We start from the raw sequence: 26,348 nt of genomic DNA, 5'->3' as shown, positions 1-26,348 counted from the left end.
CATGTAGAATGCTTAGAATGGAGCCTGTCACGTAGGTAGTGCTAGGGTTGCCTGTGATTATTATCACATCATCACCATCTAATCTCAACATTATTTCATCATCATCATTTCTTCGTGATTGTCATTATCTTCATCATTAGCATCATCACTGCATCTTCTAAGATCCAATGGCTCTGAGGTTTGGTGTTTCTTTTCTTTCATTTATTTATTTATTTTTCTTTCTTGAGACAGGGTCTTGCTCTGTCACCCAGGCTGGAGTGCAGTGGTGTGATCATGGCTCACTGCAGCCTCGACCTCCCTGGGCTCAGGTGATCCTCCTACCTCAGCCTCCGGAGTATCTGAGACTATAGGGGAATGCCACCATACCTGGCTTTTTTTTTTTTTTTTTTTTGGTAGAAACAGGGTTTCGCCATGCTGCCCAGGCTGGTCTCGAACTCCTGGGCTCAAGTGATCCTCCCACCTCGGCCCCCCAAAGTGCTAGGATTACAGGCATGAGCCACCACACCTAGCCTTGGTGTTTCTAAGATTTACTGTGTCTAAGATTCTATTCCTTGAAAGTTCTCTGTGGTTCCACAAATCTGTTATTTCTAGGGGCTGTGATTCTGCCATGCTAGTATCCCAAGGCCTTCAGAAACGTTTGGCTGATACATCTATAGAAGCCCAGCAGGTCAGATTCTCTATAGCCTTTAGCTCCAGGCCAGGGCAGTGGGGCACAGGGTTCACTTACAGGTAGCTTCAGTGGTCCGGCGACTGTAGGACTTGCGCACGCGGTACCTGACTACCAGTTCACCTCTTTCCACTGTTGGCTCGAACACTTCTCTGGGGGGGGCGGGGGAGTAGGTGAGGGCAAGGAAAAACCATGTGGAACCCCCTCCCCAACCAGCAGTTGAGCAAGTACCATCTCAGCCTCAAGCCCTGCCTGCCCTCTCTGCTAGCATTTGCTGAGCATGTCTTGGACAGCTACCTTCTGCCTTCCGTTCACTCCACACACCCCCTTGCCCTCATTCTTTTTTTTTTTTTTTTTTTTTTTTGAGACGGAGTCTCGCTCTGTCGCCCAGGCTGGAGTGCAGTGGCGCTATCTCGGCTCACTGCAAGCTCCGCCTCCCGGGTTTACGCCATTCTCCTGCCTCAGCCTCCCGAGTAGCTGGGACTACAGGCGCCCGCCACCTCACCCGGCTAATTTTTTTGTATTTTTAGTAGAGACTGGGTTTCATTGTGTTAGCCAGGATGGTCTCGATCTCCTGACCTCGTGATCCGCCCGTCTCGGCCTCCCAAAGTGCTGGGATTACAGGCTTGAGCCACCGCGCCCGGCCCGCCCTCATTCTTTTTTTTGAAACAGGGTCTCACTCTGTCACCCAGGCTGGAGTGCAGTGGTGCGATCTCAGCTCACTGTAGCCTCCATCTCCTGGGTTCAAGTGATTTCTGTGCCTTAGCCTCCCAAGTAGCTGGGACCACAGGCGTGTGCCACCACGTCCGGCTAATTTTTGTATTTTTTAGTAGAGACAGGATTTCGCCATGTTGGCCAGGCTGGTCTCAAACTCCTGACCTCAAGTGATCCACCCGCTTCAGCCTCCCAAAGTGCTGGGATTACAGGCGTGAGCCACCGCGCCTGGCTTCCCTTGCCCTCATTCCAATTCTTGGTCATCACTCCTCCTGCACCAGCCTCCTCACTGGCCTCCCTGCCTCCAGCCTCTCCATCCCAGGCCACACAGCCTCCCCATGTGGTTCCAACTTACCCATAACGGGTCTCCTTCTTTCGCCGGTGGACAAGGAAGAGAGCCAAGATGAGGACACAGGCAGCGGCCACGACTGCTCCTAGCAGTATATACCACCAGGGCCACGAGAAGGCAGGAGCTGAAGTTTCCTTCACTATCGGGGGTACGAGGAACAGGTCATGGATGAGGCCTTGGATCCAGCTCTCTGGGACCCAAAGGCGTGATGTTGGAGGGAGGCAGAAGGCCTCGGTAAAGATGTGCACATACTTGATGCGGTGTGTGATGGATGCATTCACATATCTGAATAGGCTGGGCTGGACAGGGTATGCAATGGATGTGATACAAGTGCATGTTAAGGCAGGAGTGTGTGAAAGTTGTAGGATGGGTGAGTTGAGAGTGGGATGGAGGCCAGGTGCAGTGGCTCACGCCTGTTATCCCAACACTTTGGGAGGCCAAGGTGGGCGGGTTACTTGAGGCGAGGAGTTCAAGACCAGCCTGGCAGACATGGTGAAACCCTGTCTCTACTTGAAAGAGATATATATACAAAAATTAGCTGGGGTGCTGGTGCATACCTGTAATCCCAGCTACTCAGAAACTGAGGCAGGAGAATCGCTTGAATCTGGGAGGCAGAGGTTGCAGTGAGCTGAGATCGCGCCACTGCACTCCAGCCTGGGTGACAGAGCGAGACTCCATCTCAAAAAAAAAAAAAAAAAAAAAAAAAAAGAGCAAGTGCCAGCACAGCTCAGTTGGTAGAGCATCAGCCTTTTAACCTGGTGGTCCAGGGTTCAAGTCCCTGTTTGGGCGTTTGTAGTTTTCCTTACTTTAAGCTACCACATATTACCCCACCAAGATCCAAAAAAACAGAAGAGTGGAATGGATATTTGAGGAGTGTGCATTGAGTGTGGAATGGGAGAGAGAGATGTGTGGAATGGGTTATGAGTGTGCCAGGAGGGCTAGATGAACATGAGATGGGTGTGGAGAAACCTCAAGTAGCATAGGTTAGTGTGAGAAATGTGATGATTGTGCAAGGAGGGTGGACTAGAGTATAGATAAACAGGTGAGTGGGGAAGGAGATCCTTGCAGTGTAGGACGGTGCATGAAGCGTGTGCACGGAGGGCGAGGCTGGTGAATGAAGGACTAAGGAATATCTTTTTTTTTTTTTTTTTTTTTTTTTTTTTTGAGACAGAGTCTCGCTCTGTCACCCAGGCTGGAGTGCAGTGGCCGGATCTCAGCTCACTGCAAGCTCCGCCTCCCGGGTTCACGCCATTCTCCTGCCTCAGCCTCCCGAGTAGCTGGGACTACAGGCGCCTGCCACCTCGCCCGGCTAAGTTTTTGTATTTTTAGTAGAGACGGGGTTTCACTGTGTTAGCCAGGATGGTCTCGATCTCCTGACCTCGTGATCCACCCGTCTCGGCCTCCCAAAGTGCTGGGATTACAGGCTTGAGCCACCGCGCCCAGCCAGGAATATCTTTTGAGGAGAATGCAATGACTACAAAAGGATTTTCTTTCTCTCTTTTTTTTTTCTGTTTTTTTTTTTTTTTTTTTTTTGTGAGACAGGGTCTCATTCTTTCACCCAGGCTGGAGTGCAGTGGCCCAATCTCAGCTCATTGCAACCTCTGCCTCCCAGTTTCAAGCAAATCTCCTGCCTCCGCTTCCAAGTAGCTGGGATTACAGGTGTGCACCACCATGCCCGGCTAATTTTTGTATTCTTTTTTTGGTAGAGACAGGATTTCACCATGTCTCCTGAGTAGCTGGGACTGCAGGTCTGTGCCACTTGGCTAATTTTTTTTTTCTTTTCTTTCTTTTTTTTTTTTTATTTGAGACAGAGTCTTGCTCTATTGCCCAGGCTGGAGTACAGTGGCGTGATCTTGGCTCACTGTAACCTCCGCCTCCCAGGTTCAAGCAATTCTTGTGCCTCAGCCTCCCGAGTAGCTGGGATTACAGGCTCGCACCACCACGCCCAGCTAATTTTTGTATTTTTAGTAGAGATGGGTTTTCGCCATGCTGGCCAGGCTGGTCTTGAACTCCTGACCTCAGGTGATCCACCTGTCTCAGGCCTCCCAAAGTGCTGGGATTACAGGCGTGAGCCACTGCACCCGGCCACAAGGGTTTCCATAAAGCAAGGAATGAGGGTGAAATAAATATCCAAAGGGATATGATAAGCATATACAGGGTTGAATGGCTGCTGGAAAAGTTGGGGGTGTGTGAAGTGGGAAGAGTATTCATGAAGTCTTAGATACAAGGAGTGAGCAAGGAACTTTAAGGATGTAATTGCAGTGTGACAGAAGTGTGCAGTGAGCATGCAAAAGATGTGAGAAGGGCAGATGAGGAGTATGGGGTGCACAGAAAGGGGGTATAAAAAGGGCAGGGGTGGAATGGAGTGTGTAAGAAATAAAGATCGTTATGTGCTGAGTGTGCAAGGGGTTCAGGGTGAGTGTGCAGAGTGAGATGGGTTGGGATTAGTGAAGGGTGAGGGAATGATGTCTATGGAGTGTGGGGTAAGCATGCAAGGAGAATCAGGTGTGGGAAAGTTGTGGACAATGTTTTTCAGTGTTTGCAATGTGAAAGGTATGGTAAGTGCGTACAAGGTGTGCAGAGTTTGTGAATGAGAAGTGTGGTTGTGCAATGGGCCTTGGGATTCATGTGGGAGGAATGGATTATAATGGGATGTATGTGAAAGGAGGGTGGAATGAGCTTGGAAAGGGTATGTGAAGAAATGCAGGAAGGGATGTGAGGAATACTGAAGGCTAGTGGGTTGAGTTACAAGAGTGGGCTGTAATAGTGCCCAGAGGAGACAATGAGTGTAGGAGGAATGTTTGAGAATTGTTAGAGAAATATTTGAGAGGGATGGATGTGAGGAGGATACCTCATTCCTCCATCCATCCACCTTTCTACCCATCCCTTCATCCATTCATCCACTCACAAATCCATCCATCTGTCCATCCATCCATTTATCCAACCATCCATCCATCCACCCATCTACCCATTCATGGATCCACTCACCACCCAGTCATCTTTTATTCATCCACCTATCCACCCCATCTATTAATCCATTGACCCACCCACCCATCCACCCTCTATATATCCATCCATCCATCCACCCATCCGTCTACCCATCCATTTATCCACTCACCATCCAGTCATTTATCTGTTCACCCACCTATCCACCCTCTATTCATCCATTGACCCACCCACCCATCCACCCTCCATATATCCATCCATCCATTTGTTCATCCATCCACCCACCCACCCACCTGTCATTCCCTGAATACCTACAATGTGCTATGCTAGGCCATTATAGGCACCTCCATCAAGGACCACACAAACTCAAGAAGTAAGTTAGAGTGATGAGTTCAAGAAACATGAAAGGGATGTGCAATGAGTATGTATGGTGACAGCACCCCCACTAGGTGTTGAGGGGAGGGAGGGAGGAGATGGGGTGTGGAAGCCCTTACCCAGCTGGTGGACTGGCTGTGCTTGCCCTGTGAGAAGAAAGGACAGAGGAGACGTGCTCAGAGAGGACAAGACTGGCGTGGCACAGGTAAGGGAGTGAGGGTGTGGCACGGGTAAAGGAGTGAGGCCATGGCATGGGTAAGGGAGTGAGGGCGGCTCTCGGTAAGGCTCGGGGTAGGAACAGGGCCTAGGTTGCGGTAACTCTGAAAGGTACAGGGAGTAAGTCAGGGCTGTCAGGGAGAAATAGGGTTAAAGCAGATTGGGCATGGCTTTGGACTTACCTGGGCGCCAGGCCTCCAGGGGTACTGGGAGGCTCCAGGGTCCATCCCCAGCAGCAGTGTAGGCTGCCACACACACTGTCAGATTGGACACAGACCCGTCCCCCTGCAGCTCCAGGGTCACCTCTTGCCTTAGCCCTATGTCCATTAGCACCTAGGGGGTCCAGAAGTGGCATCAGGGTAGAGCCTCACCCCCAGCTGTTAAGCCTTCACTCTTGGGCTCAATGCCCCATCTCTTTCTCAAAGCCCTCTCCCCATCCTCCAACTCCTCATCCTTCCTTGTCCTCCCCTTCATCTCTCATCCTCATCCTTTAACCTGTATCCCTCCATCCCCTTCTAGCTTCCCTTTCCATCCTCTCTCCCTACGTCAGGGTATTGCTAGCCCTGATAGCAGTGCCTTTGTGCAAATTGGGAAAAGGTACCCCTTCCCCAAGGTGCTATACAACTATCTGCTGTGAAATCGTTATAGTAAATACGAGTCTGCTGAAATGCTTTTGCAGTGGTTCAAAAATAGCCATTCCCCATGCCCTCCCCTAGACCCCCTTATTCTCCCCAGAATGTGAATATGAACCTTCCCTGAACGTGCCCCTCTAGGCGTAGAGCAATTGCATACTACCCAACGTGCACAACCGTCCATGTCTGCCCTGATATCTTCTCCTCCCTGTCTCCCTCCCCCGCCAGCCACTCCACTCCAGTCCCACCAGCAGCACCCACCTCTGGGGTGTCCTGGCCTTGATACGCCAGCCGGTACCCTAACAGGGTACCCTGCAGGGGCGCCCGGGGCTCCTGCCAATGCACGAAGGCCTGGCTCCCATTCCGCGTGGCACTAATGTTCTCAGGGGGGCCCAGGGGCACTGGAGGACAGGGAAGAGGGGAAGCTGGCACCCCCACCTCTTCCTGACCCCCTCCCCTGTTCCCAGGAAATGGGTGCAGGGTGCCAAGGGCACGCACGTGGGCAACTCGTGGAGGCCTCCCATGAGCGGAAGCACAGGGGACAGAAGGGCTGGGAGAGAGGCCAGTGGGCAGTGCTGCTGAGGGGTCAGAGATTGGACGGGAAGGAGATTGAGGCCATGAGGGGTAAAGGGGTGAAAGGGGACAATGGGGGTGGCACTGATGTAAGCAAAGTCCAGTGGGGTAGTGGTGACGTCTCCCTCCCCAGCCTTTCTTACCTCCCTCCGGCGTCTCCACAGGAAGCCAGTGTGTCCAGGATGAGGGGCCCTGGCTGCTGGTGCATGCCACACGGATGTGATAAGGGGTGTGAGGATGGAGGCTGCCCAGCCGAAGCTGGTGGGGGGGCACAGATGCTTGCAAGGTGAGGGGCTCCTCTGGGGGGTCTGGTTCTCCCGCCTGGATGCCCACCTCATTGTCTGACAGCATAGCCTGGGGAGAGGGAAGGGTGTGAGGACAGAACGACCAAGCAATCACATGAGATGGTCACACAGCTCCCAGTGGTGGTGGTTCTAGTGTGACTACACAACTTTGCAAGGGGGTGTGTGTGTGTGTGTGTGTTGCAGCGCCATGCTGGGATAACACAGGCACCTGGATTTGCAAACCAAGGAGATCATTTGGTTGTATACGACGCGGTTCCAAAAGCCACCTCTGGCAAGACTCTTCCCTCTCTGAGCTTCGGTTTTCTCCTCGGGCAAATGGGGCCTTAGAGGATCAAATGCCTTACAGGATTGTTTAAAGATTAAATGTAGTTATGCCCAAAGGATGCCACAGTGCATGGCGGGTGGTCAGCACCAATAATAATGATGCATAGTGTGATGACAATAATAATGCAAATAGACTGGGCACAGTGGCTCCCGCCTGTAATCCCAGCACTTTGGGAGCCCGAGGTGGGCGATCACTTGAGGTTATGAGTTCGAGACAGGCCTGGCCAACGTGGTGAAACCCTGTTTCTTCCAAAAATATAAAAAATTAGCCAGGTGTGGTGGTGCTCGCCTGTAATCCCAGCTACTCAGGAGGCTGAGATAGGAGAATCACTTGAACCTGGGAGGCAGAGGTTGCAGTGAGCTGAGATCACATCACTGCACTCCAGCCTGGGTAACAGAGCAAGACTCTGTCTCAAATAATAATAATAATAATAATAATAATAATAATAGCATGATATTGTGAGATTCCATTTATATGACGTTATACTACAGGCAAAAGCATGGTTCTAGAAGCAGAAGTGTGGTCATCTCTGGGGCCTGAGGGAGCCTTGTTGGGGACTGGAAGGGTCTATGTCTTGATTTGGACGGTGGTTACATGGTGAATATGTGTATTACACAATCTCAAGGGTGTCCAATCTTTTGACTTTCCTGGACCATAGTGGAAGAAGAATTGTCTTGGGCCATACATAAAATACACTAACACTAACGATAGCTGATGAGTTTAAAAAAAAAAAATTCACAAACAAATCTCATAATGTTTTAAGAAAGTTTATGAATGTGTGTTGGGCCTCATTCAAAGTCATCCTGGGCCACATGTGTTAGACGACCTTGATCTAGATGTAGACTGAAGATTATGCATGTCATATGTCTCATTTCTTTTTTTTCCTTTACTTTTTTTTTTTGGAGATGGAGTATTGCTCTGTTGCCCAGGCTGGAGTGCAGTGGCGAGATCTTGGCTCACTGCAACCTCCATCTTCCAGGTTCAAGCAATTCTCCTGCCTCGGTCTCCCAAGTAGCTGGGACTACAGGCACCACCACGCCCGACTAATTGCTGTATTTTCAGTAGAGACAGGGTTTCACCATGTTGGTCAGGCTGGTCTTAAACTCCTGACTTCAGGCAATCCGCCCGCCTCAGCCTCTCAAAGTGCTGGGATTGCAGGTGTGAGCCACCATGCCTGGCCTATGAGTCTCATTTCATCACCCGAGCTGGAGTGCAGTGGCATGATCTCGGCTCACTGCAGTCTCCACCTCCCAGGTTCAGGCAATTCTCGTGCCTCGGCCTCCCAAATAGATGGGATTACAGGCATGAGCCACCACGTTTGGCTAATTTTTTTTATTTATTTTTATTTTTTAGACGGAGTCTTGCTCTGTCACTCAGGGTGGAGTGCAGTGGCACGATCTCAGCTCACTGCAACCTCCACCTCCCAGGCTCAAGCAATTCTCCTGCTTCAGCCTCTCGAGTAGCTGGGGCTACAGTAATGCACCACTATGCCTGGCTAACTTTTTTGTATTTTTAGTAGAGACGAGGTTTCACCATGTTGGTCAGGCTGGTCTCAAACTCCTGATCTTAAGTGATCTGCTGCCTCGGCCTCCCAAAGGGGCTGGGATTACAGGTGTGAGACACCACACCCGGCTTTTTTTGCATTCTGTGTAGAAAAAGCGTTTCACCATGTTGCCCAGGCTGGTCTCAAACTCCTGACCTCAGGTAATCCACCCGCCTCAACCTCCCAAAGTGCTGGGATTACAGGCGTGAGCCATTGTGCCTGTCATGTCATATATTATCTTAATTAAAAAAGAAAAACATGTCCAACATTTACTGAGTGCCATTCTTAGCCCTTGACAAATCTGAATTCATTTGGCCTTCACATCAACCCTGTTGTCCTGTGGTAAGTATTATGCTTATTCCCACTGTACAGATGACAACACTGAGGCCCAGAGAGATGGAATCACTTGCTCAAGGTCATCCGTTTGTCAGTGATGAAGCTGGGACCTGAACCCCATCCTGTCCCCATAGTCTTCACTCTACTGGCGGTAAGAATATCAGTAATGGTAATAATACCTCTTGTCTGTGCACAGAGGCAGTTTAGCCTAGTGCTGAGGAGCACGGGTGCTGGATCTGGGGCTCAAATCCAGGCTCTACCATTCCCTAGCTGTGTGCCTCAGTCTTCTCATCTGTAAAATGGGATGACAGTGGCTCCCTACCTCATGGGGTTGACTGAATTGGGGCATATAAGCATTTAGAAGACTGCTTGTGCATACGGAGTGGCATTTATTATTTTATTTATCTATTTATTTATTTATTTATTTGAGATGGAGTTTCGCTCTTGTTGCCCGGGCTGGAGTGCAATGGCGTGATCTCAGCTCACTGCAACCTCCGCCTCCCAGGTTCAAGTGATTCTCCTGCCTCAGCCTCCTGAGTAGCTAGGATTACAGGCGTGCACCACCACGCCCGGCTAATTCTGTATTTTTAGTAGAGACAGGGTTTCTCCATGTTGGTCAGGCTGGTCTCAAATTCCCAACCTCAGATGATCTGCCCGCCTCAGCCTCCCAAAGTGCTGGGATTACAGGCGTGAGCCACCACGCCTGGCCTGACACTTATTATTTTATGTGTGTTTCCTGGTAACAAGTGTCAAGCTCTGCATAGCAGCACAAGTTCCCATACCTATTCTGCCCCAGGAATGGCACACTCAGGGTGGAGGGGGCCACCGCTGGTGTACACATCTGTATAGCCCTGCCACATGGAACCACAAAACCCCCATAACCACACAACTCACAGCCACGCACCTCAGGAATGCTGCAGCCAAGGACTTCCCCTTCACCCTGGAGACCCCAGCCATATAGCCACACAGTATGTCAGGAAGGAGTTTACTGCCACAGGGTGTGGGATCTAAAGCCAGATTCCTTGGATCTAAGTCCTGGGTTGGATGCTGTTTGCTGTGTGATCTAGAGTGAGTGTCTTAACTTCTCTGAGTCTCAGTGTCTGTCTCTGGAAAATGGGCATCACAGTTCCTACTTGTCAGGGTATAAGGTTTAATGACATGATGCATATAAACTGCTTTGCACGTTATAATTATCAACAGCTAACATTTGTTTTCTTGCTTTCTTTCTTTTTTTTAGGCAGGGTCTCACTCTGTCACACAAGCTGGAGTGCAGTGGTGCAATGACAGCCCCACCTAATTTTTTAATTATTTGGAGAGATGGGGTTTCACCATGTTGGCCAGGCAGGTCTCAAACTCCTAGGCTCAAACGATCCACCTGCCTCGGCCTCCCAAAGGGCTGGTATTACAGGTGTGAGCCATGGCACCCGGCCTAGCAAACATTTCTTGAGTGCCAAATATGTACCAAGCTCCCTGTCAAGCACATTCCTGGATGAACTCATTGACTTTGCACTACCACCCTATGGGGTCCATTTCTTTTCTCATCCCCATTGTACAGACAGGGAAGCCAAGGCCCAGAGAGGTTCAGCAACTTGCCCAAAGTCACACAGCCCCCATGGGGGGAGATGACACCACCACGAGACCTGGGGAGGACTGGGGGCAGATGGTGGGTACAAGGAGGGGGTGAGGCTGTCACCATGCCTGCTCTCTGACCCACAGTGACAAACAGGAAGAGGAACCTCTACCAGGACAGAGGGGAGATGGGTACAGACAGTTGGTCTCCCCATGCCTGCTCCCACTTCTCTTTTCCCTGGGACGGCTGTGACCCTCCCACTGGAACTCTTCAGCCCTAGCCCGTGTGCAGCAGGAAGTGAGACCTGGAGAGGGAAGAGGACACACTTCTGCTTTCCTGGGAACACTTGGTGGATGTGGGCAGGGGTGCAGCTGATGCCTGACCTGGCATTTGAGGTCTCCCAAATCCGGCTGGCCTCTGGGATTGAATCTCAACTTAGGCTTTCTAGCCCCGGGGAGGGGTGGAGGGTAGGGAAAGGTCACTTCCCCTCTCTGGGCCTCAGTTCCTTACCTTGAAAAAGGGAAGATTAATAGCTACTATTTTTTTTTTTTTTTTCTGAGACTGAGTCTCACTCTGTCACCCAGGCTGGAGAGCAGACGTTCAATCATGCCTCACTGCAGTCCTGACTGTCAGGCTCAGGTGATTGTCCCACTTCCGCCTCCCGAGTAGCTGGGACTACAGGTGCGTGCCACCATGCTCAGCTAAATTTTTTGAATTTTTTGTACAGACATGCCTCAGCCCCATGAAGTTCTGGGATTACAGGCGTGAGCTATCATGCCCAGCCAACAGCCACTATTTTCTAGGTTTAAAATGACAAGCAGATGGGGTTGTGCTCAGGGCATGTAAGTATAAGACAATTCCTGTTTAATCAAGCACTGACTCTAAACATTTTCTCAGGGCCCGGCATGGTGGCTCACACCTGTAATCCCAGCACTTTGGGAGGTGGAGGTGGGCGGATCACTTGAGGTCAGGAGTTCGAGACCAGCCTGGCCAACATGGCGAAACCTTGTCTCTACTAAAAATATAAAAATTAGCTGGGCATGGTAGCGGGCACCTGTAAGCTAGCTACTCAGGAGACTGAGGCAGGAGAATTGCTGGAACCCAGGAGGCTGAGCTTGCAATAAGCTGTGATCATGTCACAGCACTCCAGTCTGGGTGACAGAGTGAGACTCTGTCTCAAAAAAAAAAAAAAAAAAGAAAAGAAAAGAAAAAAACAAAAAACAGTTTATAAGGAGGTTAGGAGCATGACATGGGTTTGCTATGACCTTGGACAAGCTGGTTAACCACTCTGAGCCTTAGTTTCTTCATCTGGAAAATGGGTGTATCCATAGACCCTCCTTCACAAACATAAGAGGAGGTGTGCGTAAAACTTTAATGCAAGGCCTGATGCACAGTGGACACTCAGTAGAAGTTGGTCATTCTTCATTACTGTCATCTACCACCATAGGCACTGTCCACCCCCTATCTCCAACATTCTAATCTCAGAGAACTTCAGACCAGAATTCAGCCTTATATTTACAGATCTGTGAGTTTGGTTTTGGTTTTGGTTTTCTTCTTTCTGTCTTTTTTTTTTTTTTTTTTTGAGACGGAAGTTCGCTCTTGTTACCCAAGCTGGAGTGCAATGGCACAATCTCGGCTCACTGCAACCTCTGCCTCCCAGGTTCAAGTGATTCTCCTGCCTCAGCCTCCCGAGTAGCTGGGATTACAGGTGTGTGCCACCACACCTGGCTAATTTTTTGTATTTTTAGTAGAAATGGGGTTTCACCATGTTAGCCAGGCTGGTCTCGAACTCCTGACCTCAGGTGATCCACCCGCCTTGGCCTCCCAAAGTGCTGGGGTTATAGGTGTAAGCCACCACAGCTGGCCTGGTTTTAGTTTTCTTACTCTAGGAGGAACTTGAGGGCAGAGTCTGGGTCTAGCTCATCTGGGTTGTAATATATCCTTCTAGCAAATATTCCCTACTGTATGTCTGGTCCTGTGCTGGGCAAGAATGAGGAGGCAGTGGTGACTGGGACAGCTCCAGCCCTGCCCATCAGAGCTTACATTGCAGTAGGGGACAGACCCATCCCTGGACAGTGACCACACAGAGTAGCCAGGGCTGGGATGGGAGAAGTGGAGGGTTCTGGGTAACCAGTGGTGACAGAAATGGCTCCAGATCCTGCTGTCTCAGGGCTCCCACTCTGGCTAGAGTTAATATCACTAATACTAAAAATAATTTAGACAGCTGATCATTTTCATTTTGTTAAATTTGTTTTTTGGTTTTTTTTTTTTTTTTTTTTTGAGACAGTCTCGCTTAGTCGCCCAGGCTGGAGTGCAATGGCGCGATCTCGGCTCACTGCAAGCTCCGCCTCCCGGGTTCACGCCATTCTCTTGCCTCAGCCTCCCGAGTAGCTGGGACTACAGGCGCCCGCCGCCTCGCCCGGCTAATTTTTTGCATTTTTAGTAGAGACGGGGTTTCACCGTGTTAGCCAGGATGGTCTCGATCTCCTGACCTTGTGATCCGCCCGCCTCGGCCTCCCAAAGTGCTGGGATTACAGGCGTGAGCCACCGCGCCCGGCCTGTTTTTTGGTTTTAAGACAGAGTCTCGCTCTGTCACCCAGGCTGGAGAGCAGTGGCGTGATCTTGGCTCACTGCAACCTCCGCTCACTGCAACCTCCGCCTCCCAGCTTCAAACAATTCTCCTGTCTCATCCCCCTGAGTAGCTGGGACTACAAGCCCATGCCACCAGGCCCAGCTCATTTTTGTATTTTTAGTAGAGATGCGGTTTCGCTATGTTGGCCAGGCCAGTCTCGAACTCCTGACCTCAAATGATCCGTACACCTCGGCCTCCCAAAGTGCTGGGATTATAGGCATGAGCCACTGTGCCTGGCCAATTTTGTTAAGTTTGTTTCCTATGTTCGATATACCATTTTAAGTTGGTAATTTGCATTCACTCATTGAATTCAATTCACTCATTGAATTTTCACACTAAGCATTCCGGGTAGGCACTACCATTATGTCCAATTTGTAGACGAGAGAACTGAGCCCCAGAGAGATTAAGCCTCCTACTCAAGCTCACACAGTCAGAAGGTGGTGGAGCTAGGATTCGAACCCAGGACATCTGGCTTAACCCCCCCAGGCTCTACTGCTTCTCAACAGTGGCGGAGAAGTGGTGGATTCCCAGGGAGAGGGTGAGGGTTGTGGATGTGGGTGGAAGGAGGCCTGAGACTGAAATGAACCAAGTTTGGGCGTCTCACCTGCAGGGTGCAGTGGGTCAGGGGGTAGATGCCGCTCAGGCCTGGAGTCCAAGCCACCTCCAGCTCCGTGGGTTGGCGGGAGACCAGATGGAGGTTACGGGGCTGCTGGGGGAGCACTGTGGACAAACAGGAGGGATTGACCCTGGGGAGCCTTTGCTCAAAGCTCCCTACCCTGCTCTCTGCCCCCACTCTGACCCCAGACCCAAGCCCTACCCTCTGATGCCCAGCTCCCCACCTCCCAACCCTGTCACCTGTGATGGTGGCCGTGCGGGATGTGGTGACCCCCTTGGCGTTATGGGCTTCGCAGGAGAAAGAGGATGTCTTGTTCAGCCCTAGGGAGTCACATGAGGGAAGGGCCCAGTATCAGAGAGGGGCAGGAAGGGCTCCCGGGCCATGCCGGGCCACTCCTACCACGGTCGGTGCAGCCCACACAGGCACTTGCCTGAAGGGAGAATTAGCGGAGTTGAGGGCAATGAGTTAGGAACACAGCCTCCATCCCCAAACGCAAGGATGGCTTGGCTTCAGCCCTAACCTCCCGCCACACAGACGCACATAGTACAGACACACACAGCCACACACAGGCACAGGCACACACGTTCTCACACACATTCTTACACCTCAGAGACACACTTATACACACACAGACATATACTCACACAGACACACACAAAGACTCACACAGCCACACACAGGCACACACACTCATACACACACATAGACACACATACACAGACACACACAAAGACACACAACCACACACAGGCACACACACTCATACACACACATAGACACACATACACAGACACACACAAAGACACACAACCACACACAGGCACACACACTCATACACACACATACACATACACAGACACACACAAAGACACACAACCACACACAGGCACAGGCACACACACTCATACACACACATAGACACACATACACAGACACACACAAAGACACACAACCACACACGGGCACAGGCACACACACTCATACACACACATAGACACACATACACAGACACACACAAAGACACACAACCACACACAGGCACACACACTCATACACACACATAGACACACATAGACACACACAAAGACACACAACCACACACAGGCACAGGCACACACACTCTTACACCCCAGATAGACACACACTCATACACACACATAGATACATATGCTCACACAGACACACACACAGCCACACACAGGCACACACACACATTCTTACACCCCAGATAGAGACACATACTCATAGACACACATATAAACACACATGCTCACACACATGCACAGCCACAGAGACACAGCCATACACACACACACAGTCTGTCTCACACACACAGATTCTTACACCTAGATACATACTCATATATACATATATAGACACACAGAAACACACATGCTCGTATATATGGACATAGACACATATATACATACACATAGACACACAAAAGCATACACAGACACACACACACAGGAGACACACAAACATGCACACACATGCACAAACACAGGCACCCTAACTCACAGGGTCACACGTATGGGCACACACACCTGCTAGACACACTTAAGGAAACCGGCCCATGGCTGTGCATCAATGGAGACGTGTCTGTTCATCTCTAAGCTCGCCTCCTACCAACCCCTCTCCCGCTCTCCCCGTCACACGCTCTGCTCCGGCCACACTGGCCTCCAGGGTCTCTGGAACGAATACATGAAGCATGTTTCCACCCCGAGAACTGTGCACTGTTCCCTGTGCTCAAAACAGTCTTCCACAAATGTCCACGTGACTCGCACCCTCTTCTTTCATTTTTGTTCCTCAACAACACCTCTCAGTCCGCTGGGGCTGGCCACCCTGTTAATATTGGAGCTTGGCCATGCGTGGTGGCTCATGACTGTAATCCCAGCACTTTGGGAGGCCGAGTCAGGAGGATCGCTTGAGGCCAGGAGTTAGAGACCAGCCTGGGCAACATGGTGAGACCCCATCTCTACTAAAAAGAGAAAAATTAGCCGGGTGTGGTGGTGCACACCTGTAGTCCCAGCTACTTGGGAGGCTGAGGTGGGGGGACTACCTGTGCCCAGGGAGGTGGAGGCTGCAGTGAGCTGTGATCGTGCCACTGCACTCCAATCTGGGCGACAAAGTGTGGCCCTGTCTCAAAAAAATTAAAAATAATAAAATGAAATATAAAGGCTGGGCACAGTGGCTCGCGCCTGTAATCCCAGTCTTGGGAGGCCGAGGCAGGTGGATCGCCTAAGGTCAGAAGTTGGAGACCAGCCTGGCCAACATAGTGAAACCTCATCTCTACTAAAAATACAAAAAATTAGCTGGGCGTAGTGGCAGGCCCCTGTAATCCCAGCTACTCAGGAGGTTGAGACAAGAGAATTGGTTGAACCCAGGAGGCAAAGGCTGCAGTGAGCTGAGATCACGCCACTGCACTCCAGTCTGGGCAACAAGAGCGAAACTCTGTCTAAAAAAAAAAAAAAAGAAAAAGAATAAAATAAAATAAAATAAAATAAATAAATAAAAAATAAAATAAAATTGGAGGTAACTGGAGCTTCCCCTGCAAATCTACCCCCTTCTCGCTTTACTTTTCCTCTTTGGTTCTTCTCATAGCCCAGCATACTTTACCTGCTACCCAGGTACCTTGTCCATTGTCAGTTTCCCCCACTAGAATGTCAGCTCCAGGAGGGCAGGGGTTGTGTCTGTTTCGTCCCCTGCTGTGTCAGGATGGTCTGGCACACAATAGATGTGCCATAAATGCGTGTTGAACGAGTGAGTGAATGTGCGTTCAGCTGTGTACTTATGAGTATCCCTGGGCATAGGTGCAGAAATGTGAGTGTGTGTAATTCCACAGGGGAGTTCATGTATTGTGTCTTGACTGTTTTTTTCTTTTCTTTTCTTTTTTGAGAGTCTCGTTCTGTCACCCAGGCTAGAGTGCAGTGGGATAATCTTGGCTCACGGCAACCTCCGCCTCCCGGGTTCAAGTGATTCTCCTGCCTCAGCCTTCTGAATAGCTGGGATTACAGGAGCGCGCCACCACACCCGGCTAATTTTTGTGTTTTTTAGTAGAGATAGGGTTTCACCATGTCGGCCAGGCTGGTCTCAAACTCCTGACCTCAAGTGATCTGTCCGCGTCACCCTCACAAAGTGCTGGGATTACAGGCATGAGCCACCGTGCCCGGCCTTGAGTAACTGTTTTTGAGTGAAGGTGGATTGCCTTCACTCCCTAATGTGGTGGTGGTGGTGGCGTTGGTATCACAGGCGTGCACACACAGAAGCACATACAAGTACAGAGGCAAACACAAGAGACACAGACCTGCAAGCACACATAGGTACCCAACACACACCGCTATACAACATGCATCAGTCCCCCTTTATCCGAAGTTTCACTTTTTGAGGTTTCAGTTACTCTTAGTCTAAAAATATTCAATGGAAAATTCCAGATATAACTCCTAAGTTTTAAATTGCACGCCGTTCTGTGTACTGTGATGAAACCTCATGCCATCCCACTCTGGTTGGCCTGGAACATGAATCCCCGCTTTGTCCAGCATCTCAGTGCTATAGCTGATACCTGTCTGTGGGTCACTTAGCTATCAGATCGACTGTCCTGGTATTGCAGTGCTGGTGTTCAAGAAACTCTTATTTTTCTAAATAATGGCCTGGCCGGGTGCTGTGGCTCACGCCTGCAATCCCAGCACTTTGGGAGGCCGAGGTGGTGGATCACTTGAGGTTAGAAGTTTAATACAAGCCTGGGCAACATAGTGAAATCCCCATCTCTACTAAAAATACAAAAAAAAAAAAAAAAAAATCAGCCAGGCATAGTGGCGGACGCCTGTAATCCCAGCTATTCGGGAGGCTGAGGCACGATAATCACTAAAACCCGGGTGGCGGTGGTTGCAGTGAGCCAAGATCCAGCCTAGGTGACAGACCAAGACTTTGTCTTAAAAAAAAAAAAAAAAAAAAAAAAAAGCCCCATTGTGCAAAATAATGATGGCTGCAATTCGGATAGGCCAAAGAGAAGCCTTAAAGTGCTTCCTTTTAAGTGAAAAGGTGAAAGTTCTCCACTTAGAAAAAGATAATCAATGGCCGGGCGCAGTGGCTCACGCCTGTAATGCCAGCACTTTGGGAGGCCGAGGTGGGTGGATCACAATGAGTTTGAGATGAGCCTGACCAACATGGTGAAACCCTGTCTCTACTAAAAATACAAAAATTAGCCAGGTATGGAGGTGCACACCTGTAATCTCAGCTACTTAGGAGGCTAAGGCAGGAGAATTGCTTGAACCCGGGAGGTGGAGGTTGCAGTGAGTGGAGATCGCACCATTGCACTCCAGCCTGGGCAACAGGAGCTAAACTCCGTCTCAAAAAAAAAAAAAAAAAAAGATAATCACGTACACTGAGGTAGGTAAGATCTACAGTAAGAAAACAATCTATCTGCGAAATTGTGAAGGAAAAAGAAAGTTATGCATAGTATACATAGGGCTTAGTATTATTCATTGTTTCAGGCTTTTGCAGGGGTCTTAGAGAATGTATCCTGGTGAATAAGGGGAACCCCTCAACACAGATACACATAGAAACATAGTCAGCCCCCCAACACACACACACACACACACACACACACACACACACACACACAATGTCTGTGCTAGGGTGTAAGAAGGATCAAGTTTTTCGTTTTGTTTTTTGAGAGAGGGTCTTGCTCTGTCACCCAGGCTGGAGTGCAGTGGCACAATCACGGCTCACTGCAGCCTTGATTTTCAGGGCTCAAGCGATTCTCCTGTCTCATCCTCCCGAGTGGCTGGGACTACAGGAGGCCACCACACTTCGCTAACTTTTAAATTTTTTTGTAGAGAAGAGGGGAGTCTCACTATGTTGCCCAGACTTTTCTCAAACTTCTGGCCCCAAGCGATCCTCGCGCCTCGGCCTCCCAAACTGTTGGAATTGCAGGCTGAGCCACTCCGTGCCTGGACCCGGGACCAAGTCTTGTAAGTGCAACTGCAGTTCTCCGTGTTGTTTACGCGTGTGCCTGTGCATCTGCGTCTGTGTTTCTGAGACGGTATGTTTGTGATCCTGCGTGTATCTGTGGATGGCATGTATGTGCGTATGTTGAGTATCTGTGTGCGTGTCTCTCGTGTTTCCTCCGTGCGTGTACGCCTGTGTTCCCACCGCATTCGCAAGGGAGGCTCTCCATCCGCAGACACAAAGTTTCCTTTTCTCCATCAGCGGAGGGAGTGGAATGGGGCAAAGTCTGCAGAGGCCGGAAGCGGGTGGGTAGGGGAGCTCCTCAGTCGCCGCTTCCTAGGTGGCCGTTCCCAGCCAAGGTCAGGTGCCCGCTCCCACAGCCCCCGCGCCCCGAAGGCCCCGCGCCCGCAGCCCCCGCGCCGCCAGGAGGAGAAACAGTACAGTCCCGGGCTGGCGGCCCGAGAGGGGGCGGGGAGCCTGGGTCGGGTCCAGCCACCTGGCACGTGGGGCCCCGCCAGGGTCAGCGCGCGGGAGCTGGCGCCGCCGGCCGGAGAAGCCCTGGGGCGGGAGGTGGGTTCTGGAGCCGGGTCCCGTTCCGACCGCAGCATTCCTGCCCCCGCGTGAGTCACCGGGGGCACCTCCCCACCCCAGCGCTTCCGGCCGGCTTCGGGGGCGCGGAGCCAGAGCCGGGATACCCCTTCCCAGGCCCCAACGGCCGCACCTTGAGTGAAGGGGACAGGAGGAACTGGGACCCCTTCCCTTCCAGAATTCTCTTGCTTTACCGCAGGAGGACAGGAGCAGGCCGACTCCAGATGTGCTTTCCAGATGTCCTGACCATCCCCCCCCAACCCCTGCTCTCCGCCCCAGCTTTTCCAGAGAATGAGAGGGATGGAAGGAGGAGGGGCACGCCCTGAGTCAGATAGAGGGACAGAAGCACACAAACGGACAAAATTCCTTCACACAGCAACCCCCCCAACACACTCACAATGACTCACACTTAAACACACAGGGGCTGTTATTAGCACAGAAAACGCAGCACTTGGTAAGTTAACAGCACACAGATATGCAAGGGCTGATGTCACAAACACAGTGACACAAAAACACCGTGACTCACACATATACACATGGACTGACACTGATGTACGTTCATAAAGAGACATGTATGCATACAAGCCAACGTGGGACAAACACATCAACACAAACAAATCAATTTGTACACAGTCGCACGTGTACAAATTGATTACAAACACCTAGCAGCGCAATATACATCTAGGCTGATGCCAACACACACACAAAACTAAACGTCCCTGTATATTGAGAGACACACACCACACAACAGCATACATGGAGTTGAGGTGGACAGATGCACACCAGGACACAATGAAGGGTTATGGTGACCTGCTCAGACACAGACACACTGATACGTACCAATACATAGCCTTTATCTATGCCATAAGATGGAGCTGGATGCACCCAGGTTTCATGTTCACCGAGACACAGACTGATACAAAAACACATTTGCGCTGGGTGCAGTGGCTCACGCCTGTAATCCCAGTACTTTGGAAGGCCAAGGCCGGTGGATCACTTGAGGTCAGAAGTTCGAGACTAGTCTGGCCAACAGGGTGAAACCCTGTCTCTACTAAAAATACAAAAATAAGCTGGGCGTGCCTGTAATCCCAGCTACTCAGGAGGCTGAGGCAGGAGAATTGCTTGAACCCGGGAGGCGGAAATTACAGTAAGCCAAGCTCGTGTCACTGCACTCCAGCATGGGTGACAGAGTGCGACTCTGTCTCAAAAAAAAAAAAAAAAAAAACACCAAAAAACAAAAAACAAAGAAACACAGTTTCGTAGATGCGCAGGCCTGATGCAGACACAAGGATGGAGACACTGCCATGGACACATAGATTGACACAGACACACATGTATACGCTGGCTGGTAAGCATCCTTGGGTCATGTACTCAGAGGCAGCAGGGGCCAGTGCACACACAGGGAGACCAGAGAGAAGCAGAGAGGGCTGTTGCACACACACACACAGATCTGTGACGACAGTCATACACCAATGTGCCTTACCCTGTGACATATACACACATGCCACAGACACATCTATGGACACACACAGAAAGCTGGTAAGAGGCTGAGGGTTGAGTGCAGTGGCTCACGCCTGTAAATCCCAACACTTTGGGAGGCCGAGGTGGGGGGATTACCTGAGGCCAGGAGTTCAAGACCAGCCGGGGTAACATGGCAAGACCCCGTCTCTACCAAAAAATATAAAAATTATCCAGGTATGGTGGCGCATGCCTGTAGTCCCAGCTGCTTGAGGGGTGGGTGGGTGCTGAGGTAGGAGGATTGCTTGAGCCCAGGAGGTGGAGGCTACAGTGAGCCATGATCACAGTACTGCACTCCAGCCTGGGTTACATAGCGAGAGCTTGTCTTGAAAAAAAATAAGGGAAAAAAAAAAAGCTGGTAAGAAACACAAGTTATCCATGGATACATGCTGATTCTGCAAGGGAACAGAAGCTCTCACTAGGACACGCTCACACCCATAGCTGCACACCTGTGGGCTGACACTACCACCTGCATACAGAGAGGTGTGCAGCATAGCCCCAAACCCACTACCCTCCATGCACACTTTACTTTCATACAGTGAGTCTCAGCTGTGAACACACAAACACAAAAATGAGGGACAGACACAGGCTGACACTGGTATACTCAGTCATGCACACATACACAGACACCCATACACGGGCAACCCCTAAGAAACGTATAGAGAGAGACATACTATGACGATCCAAACACACACTGGGACAGAACCCAAGTTGAAGGAAATATACTTAGTCACACACACACACACACACACACACACACACACACACCACACAGGACATCCGCAGAAGCCCACCCTCGCCAAGGCACACGCTCACACAGTGGTTGTGCTGACGGATACACTAACACTCAGATCCAGAACACACGGATATCCAGACACCCCACCACACCACACAGACATGCACAGACCCTCACACCTGTGCAGCCCCCATTTCTCTCCCTTCCCTCCCCTTCTTATGGGACCTGCCAGGCTGACTCATGCCCCATCCCCAACCCTGGTCCCTACTCAGGCACTCGAGCCATGGGCCTGAGTCACTCCTCTGGGGTCAGCATGCTCACCAGGTCTTCCTTGCAACTCAGGGTCCCAGGAATGCTAAGAATGTGGGCTCCTCCCTCCACCCTGGAGACCCCCAGCCAGGAGGCCCCCCCTCATTCCAGCAGAGAGAGGCAGCAGGTTGGGAGTGTGGGAAGCTGATGCCCTCAAGGCTGTAGCCTCCTTCCTCTATGGAGCCTCTGCCATCTGCTCCTCAGTCTTTCCTCCTTCAGTAGGGAGAACCCCCTGAGTCCAGGGTCCCCCAGTGATGCCTCTGGCCACTGTGTAACCCTGAGCTCCGTCCTGCCTTGTCTGCATGGTGCAGAAGGGAATGGTCACCAAGAAGGAGAGGGTTTCTGTCACTCAAACTTCCCTGTCCTGTCTTTTGTTTGGTTTGGTTTTTTGTTTTGAGACAGAGTCTTGCTCTGTCACCCAGGCTGGAGTGCAGTGGTGCGATCTTGGCTCACTGCAACCTCCACCTCCTGGGTTCAAGCAATTCTCCTGCCTCAGCCTCCCAAGTAGCTGGGACTACAGATGCCTGTCACCACGCCTGGCTGATTTTTGTATTTTTGGTAAAGATGGGGTTTTACCATGTTGGCCAGGCTGGTTTCAAACTCCTGGCCTCAAGTGATCCACCTGCCTCAGCCTCCCAAAGTGCTGGAATTACAGGCGTGAGCCACCATGCCCGGCCTCTCTGTCCTGTCTATGTACAACTTGGGTCACTGTGGCCTGTCCCTTCCAGTGTCTTTCTGTCTCTCTCTGTCTCCCACTTTTTTTTGTTTTGTTTTATTTTGAGACGGAGTCTTGCTCTGTCACCCAGGCTGGAGTGCAATGGCGAGATCTGGGCTCACTGCAAGCTCCGCCTCCCGGGTTCACACCATTCTCCTGCCTCAGCCTCCCAAGTAGCTGGGACTACAGGCACCTGTCACCACGCCCGGCTAATTTTTTTGTATTTTTAGTAGAGACGGGGTTTCACCGTGTTAGCCAGGATGGTCTTGATCTCCTAACCTCGTGATCTGCCCGCCTCGGCCTCCCAAAGTGCTGGGATTACAGGCGTGAGCCACTGCGCCCGGCCTCTGTCTCCCACTTTCTTCCTGTTCTCTCTTCTTTGGGTTCAGTTTCCCCAGTGGGGACCGGGCTGGACATCCTCCCTTTGACCGAGGTCAGCAGGGCTTGTTAGGGCAGGAGATGGGCCGGTTGTGGAGGGAGGCGGAGGAGAGGAGGGCACAGTTGATTCTGGTGCCCTGCTTGGGTCACGGGCTGACAAAGGGGCACCAGGCCCACACACACTCAGGCCATGGAACAGCTCAGAGGGAACCCAGGACAAAGAATTCTATTCAGAGAGAGGCTGGGGTGAATGGAGGGAGAGAGAAGCAGAGAGACAGAGAAAGAGACACATACAGAGAGAGACAGAAGGACACACACACCGAGAGACAGAAAGACCGAAAAAGGCATTCGGAGAGAAACAAGGTTTAAGTAGAGACAGAGAGGCAGAGACAAACTCAGAGGGAGAAACAGAGAGACAGACAGTGAGGGACAGAAGGACAGTCAGACACCCACGCAGAGGTAGCAATGCTCTCTTGCTCCTGACTCCAGCCCTGCCCGGCCCCCTGTGCAGAGCTGACCCACATCCCCGGACTCACCTGGAACATGCAGGTTGCGCTGGGGACCATGACCTGGAGCTGTGGCCAGGGGGACAGCATCCTGGAGCCAGAGTAGGTCCACGGGCTCTGGGGGTCCCTGGGCTTGGCAGCTCAGGTTGAAGTGGGTGTTGGCGGCCACAGTCCTGTCCTCAGGCTCCTCCAGGAAGTAAGGCAAGCCTGTGGGGGTGGGCAGTGGTAGAGGCTGGGGTCCCTCTGAGCCCCCAAGATGTCTGACCCACACTAGGATGCTGTAGGCTTTGGGCAGCAAACTCACCCTGCAGGGTCATTGACCTGCCTGTATCTGATCCCCCGAGGGCACCTGAGCCATACCCAACACACGTGACTCCAATATATGATTCCTCCCATGTCAGACCCCCCAAGATAGCTGAGCTCCTCATGTCTCTCTTCCAGAATGTCTGACAGCTCATCCTCATCTCACTCTACAGATGAGAAAAATGACACCGCTGGGATCGTGGGGAGAGGGGTACGTTGCGTGCCTCTGATGCCTCATCTGATGCCCAGAATGGCGTCCTGTGACCTGATCGTGTCTGATGCCTAGGACATCCAACCACCCCCAGGAAGTCTTTTCACCCAGAGCATATAATCCCCCAGCCCTGGCCCCGTAACTTATATGGACTCCCAGCTTCTTGACCCCCCAAAACTCTGACATTCTTACTGTATGTCGCCTACGGTCATCCCAAATCCTCCAGCACCCTTTGACCCCTCAGGATTCCTGACTTCCCGCAACTTGTGAGTGCCACACATCCTCTGACCCCTCAGGACCCTTGACCCCAGAGCTCACCCTCCAGCCCTACGTAGCCAGGCTGGGACACGAAGTTCTGATGTCCCAGAAACACCAAACACTGGTACTGTCCCGCGTCGGAAAGCTGTAGGGAGGCGATTCTGACAGGGCAAGAGGAGAGACAGAGAGGTTTGGGGTCAGAGTTGGACACTGGGAGGGGGTCTGTCAGAACGGAAAGAGGGTGTCCAGCCTGGAAGCTCGTGACAACCAAGAAGTAGCTCCTATTATTAACTCATTTTGCAGAAGAGGAAAACGAAACCTAGAGGTTCCATCACACACTCCAAGCCGCACAGCTGACAAGTGGTCGAGCTGGGGTTCCCACCCAGGTGGGCTTTCTGCCCCCTGCATGACGGAGGTGAGGGTGGGATTTGGGGATATGGCCACACACCTGAGCTGGCTGACCACTATCCAGTCATCCTGCTCATCTTCACCCAGGGGCACCTGGGTCTGGGTACTGTCCGCGAGCTCCAGGATCTGTCCGTCCCGAAGCCAGTGTACCTCGGGGGGCTCTCCCTGAACCTGGAGCTGACACCGAAGGGTGCCCGTGAGTCCCCGGGCACCTGTGATATTCCCTGGGTTACCCACGAAAGGACTTTCTTCAGCCTGTGTGCCTGCAGGGGCGATGGGAAGAGTTAGCTTAGGAACCCCCCAGCTCCTTCTGGCCCTCAGTTCCACCCTGTCCCTGCCTGCCCACCGGCCGCCAGGACCCCGCCAGGCCCTTAGGCCCACATAGTTGCAGAGTGACCTCAGAGCCGGGTGGAGGGCGGAGGCTCTGAGGGGAGGATGGGAGTCCTCCCAGGGGACTGGGATCCAGCGTCCATCCCATCGGGAAGGAGGCTCGGGATCTGGCAGCCTCCCACGCCCTGCACTGCCTGGCAGGGCCAGCCCCTGCCCCCTTCGTCCTCTCTTAGGTCTCTAGAGACTTAACAGATCATGCTGGTGCTGGTGGATGGAGGGGAAGAATCAGGGGTCGGGGGAGGAAGATAAGGGTGGTGGAGGAGAGAGATAAGGGTGGCGGAGGAGTGAGAAGCCAAAGAAAGTCAGGCAGGGGAGACGAGACAGAGAGGAGCAGAGATACAAGGAGTGACAGAAAAAAATGAAGAAACAGCCCTCAAGAGAGAAGACAAGGTGGGGGCGAAGGGGGGATACAGTCACAGAGGGAGGCTGAGAAGAGAGAGAGACTTAGAGAGCAGGGAGAGAGAGAGGCAGAGACTGTGAGAGAGAGAAACAGAGACCCACAGAGATAACAGAGCTGGAGGCAGAGACAGAGAGACGAAGTGAGAGCCTCCTCCCCAGAGATGGCGTGGACTGGTGGGGTAGGGACAAGTTGGAGGGGGGTGTTGGCAGGGAGAAGGGTTTCCCCCAGGGCTCCAGAGCCCTCCTCATCCCGCCGCCTGACTCGGTCCACTTGGGAAAGATTTCTTCCTTCTCGGCAACCCCCAGCTCAGCCCCTCTTCCCATGGCCCCCTTCTCAGGTCCAGCCCCCACCCCTGCCCTCAGCTTCTCCTTGTCTGTCTGTCTCTCTGGGTCCTCTCTCCGTCCCCCCTGCCCTTCAGTTCCTCTCTCTGTCTTTCTCTCCCTCTGCCGCACTTGGTGTCTCTGAATCTGTCTCCTTCTCTTGAAGTCCCTTTTCTGTGGTCCCAGGGAAACTCCCTAAGCCAGCCCAGCCCCCCCCCACACCTGCCATCATCCCCCACCTCCTACCCCTGCCCCAGCCCCTCCGAGGGGGTCCCTGCCCCAAGGAGCCCCCATCACTCACCCCTGGGGGCCATGCACACCCAGCCGCACAGCGCCAAGCACCAGGCCAGCGGGACCCTGCCCATCCTGGGGCACCGCCACGCCATGGGTGCCAAACTTTCCTCAGAAGTTGTTGGGCTCCCAGCAGGGGAGGGGGCAGGGCCGGGCTGTCCCCGGCCCTCCCCCCAGCTCCGGGCTCTCTGGATTTGGCACTGCCTGCCTGGCACAGCGGCAGGGGAGGCCCTCGCCACCACCGGCTCTGCTCAGCAGCCGCCTTCTC

At 51.9% G+C, this 26,348-nt stretch overlaps 1 protein-coding gene and 1 long non-coding RNA gene across 9 annotated transcripts in view; one reads left to right on the top strand and one right to left on the bottom strand.

Annotated features, from left to right (window-relative positions):
• The window catches only part of AXL (AXL receptor tyrosine kinase), a 45,185-nt gene extending 18,837 nt beyond the window's left edge, over positions 1–26,348 (bottom strand). For 3 of the 8 annotated variants that reach the window (XR_013410707.1, XR_013410705.1, XM_028839774.2), the window contains exons 1-12: positions 26,091–26,348; positions 24,720–24,942; positions 24,332–24,432; positions 23,530–23,706; positions 14,039–14,119; positions 13,788–13,903; positions 6,616–6,826; positions 6,161–6,300; positions 5,450–5,600; positions 5,171–5,197; positions 1,737–1,869; positions 728–819 (exon numbers count right to left, since the gene is read on the bottom strand). Coding sequence is in view for 5 of the 8 variants with exons in the window: in XM_028839774.2 (XP_028695607.2) it covers positions 728–819; positions 1,737–1,869; positions 5,171–5,197; positions 5,450–5,600; positions 6,161–6,300; positions 6,616–6,826; positions 13,788–13,903; positions 14,039–14,119; positions 23,530–23,706; positions 24,332–24,432; positions 24,720–24,942; positions 26,091–26,175 (1,537 nt within the window). In the remaining 3 variants the exon portion in view is untranslated. Of the gene's footprint in view, positions 1–727; positions 820–1,736; positions 1,906–5,170; positions 5,198–5,449; positions 5,601–6,160; positions 6,325–6,435; positions 6,827–13,787; positions 13,904–14,038; positions 14,120–18,655; positions 19,730–23,529; positions 23,707–24,331; positions 24,433–24,719; positions 24,943–26,090 lie in introns of those variants that run through there. The other 5 variants (XR_013410706.1, XM_028839775.2, XM_077982951.1 and 2 more) reach the window with 4 other exon arrangements.
• On the top strand, positions 7,497–12,831 carry LOC144337548 (uncharacterized). The gene is made up of 2 exons (XR_013410754.1): positions 7,497–8,628; positions 8,762–12,831. It is a non-coding gene; the product is annotated as an uncharacterized LOC144337548 (long non-coding RNA).

Source organism: Macaca mulatta, chromosome 19 (genome assembly GCF_049350105.2).
Source record: "Macaca mulatta isolate MMU2019108-1 chromosome 19, T2T-MMU8v2.0, whole genome shotgun sequence".
NCBI lineage: Eukaryota > Metazoa > Chordata > Mammalia > Primates > Cercopithecidae > Macaca > Macaca mulatta.
The sequence above is the reverse complement of the archived record's forward strand: the minus strand, read 5'-3'. Positions and strand labels throughout refer to the sequence as shown.